The 1,322-nt window shown below is 49.1% G+C and overlaps 1 protein-coding gene across 1 annotated transcript in view; it reads right to left on the reverse strand.

Moving 5' to 3' along the window:
• Plch2 (phospholipase C eta 2) overlaps positions 1 to 1,322 on the reverse strand; it is a 35,695-nt gene that overhangs the window by 16,151 nt on the left and 18,222 nt on the right. Inside the window, exon 9 of the mRNA XM_013354301.2 lies at positions 110 to 281. Within this exon, the coding sequence (XP_013209755.1) occupies positions 110 to 281 (172 nt within the window). The remainder of the gene's footprint in view (positions 1 to 109; positions 282 to 1,322) is intronic.

Below are 1,322 nucleotides of genomic sequence, written 5' to 3' on the forward strand. Positions count from 1 at the left end.
CCCCCAAATCTGTCTATAGGTACTGCAGTTCCCCCCAAATCTGTCTATAGGTACTGCAGTTCTCCAGCTTGGCCCCAGGCCACCACAGTGGTGGCTCCAGCAAAGTCACCTTCACCAGGATCTTGCCCTTGAGCATCTGTGGAGAAGGAAGCATAGTGGCATCCTCACTGCTCACTGAAGACAGGTCCAACTTGTCCCCAAGGATGTCGGTCAGATACTGGGCCATCTTCTTCTGCTGAACCACACTACAGTGGTTCTCAATGGACAGGATCACTGGGTACCTGTGGTACCAAGACAAGAGGATGGGAAGAGGCCAGGACCCTAGAGCACTCCTAGGCCCCACGTCTGTAGGCAAACAGGCCACCTATACCTTTGAATGATGGAATAGTTAGGTAAAAGATCTGCCATCTGCTCTAAGAGGTGACCCACCAAGAACTCTGAAAAGTAAATAAACGGGTAGGAAAGAAACTGAGAAATTTTGGGGGACGAGTAAAGAAAGCATGAGAAAAAAAAACAAAGGCAACCATAAACTCCCGGAACGTAGGGTGTCTGAAAAAGTCATGGTTTGAGTATGGCATTATTAAATAATGGAGAATAATGAACAAACTGTGAAGAACACAACCTTGGTGAGCTAGACGGCGGATGGCCCTTGAGTCCTGACAGGGGTCTCAGGAAGGAACCTAAGCCTGGCGTGCACCACCAAGCACAAGAGTTGCTGCCTGCTCGGTGCAGAATGAAGCGTGTGAGGTGGAGCTTTTTTAAATGCTCTGCTTTGCTTGTGCGGTTTGTTTATTTTTAACTGTATGTATACACATCTGACTTTGATTTTACCAAAAGGCAATCATGACCTGTTTAGAAAACTTAGGGGCCCAGAACAAGAAGTAGGCAATCACATGATGTGGAAAGGGCAGACAGAGCAGGGGCCTTGAGGGGAATATGATGCCGGCTCACAGAAACAGCCCCCAGTCGGTCACAGGACGTCTGTGCATCCCAGCTGCTCCTGAGCTGTAGCACCCTCCTCGGCCACGATCCCGAGAGCCTTACTGATACCTCCCCCCAAAACTGCTTCTGTTCCCTGAATCCACCTGGTTCCCCATCTCACCAGCCCCACCCCTGCTTCAGAGTCTTGTTTAGACAAGGTAATGTCTTCTATTTCCAGCCAGCAAATTGGATTTTTTTTTTTTTCTCGGCAGCATCTACGGCCACAGTTGAGTGACAGCAAATTGAGTCTGGACACAGAGTGGTTTCCTGGGGGTAATTAGTACTCGGATCATCATGTCTATGGGTGGCTGAGGTCAGAGATGCCACTAAGTGTGTGTGGA

The sequence above is a fragment of the Microtus ochrogaster genome, unplaced genomic scaffold, assembly GCF_000317375.1.
Source record: "Microtus ochrogaster isolate Prairie Vole_2 unplaced genomic scaffold, MicOch1.0 UNK38, whole genome shotgun sequence".
Taxonomy (NCBI): domain Eukaryota; kingdom Metazoa; phylum Chordata; class Mammalia; order Rodentia; family Cricetidae; genus Microtus; species Microtus ochrogaster.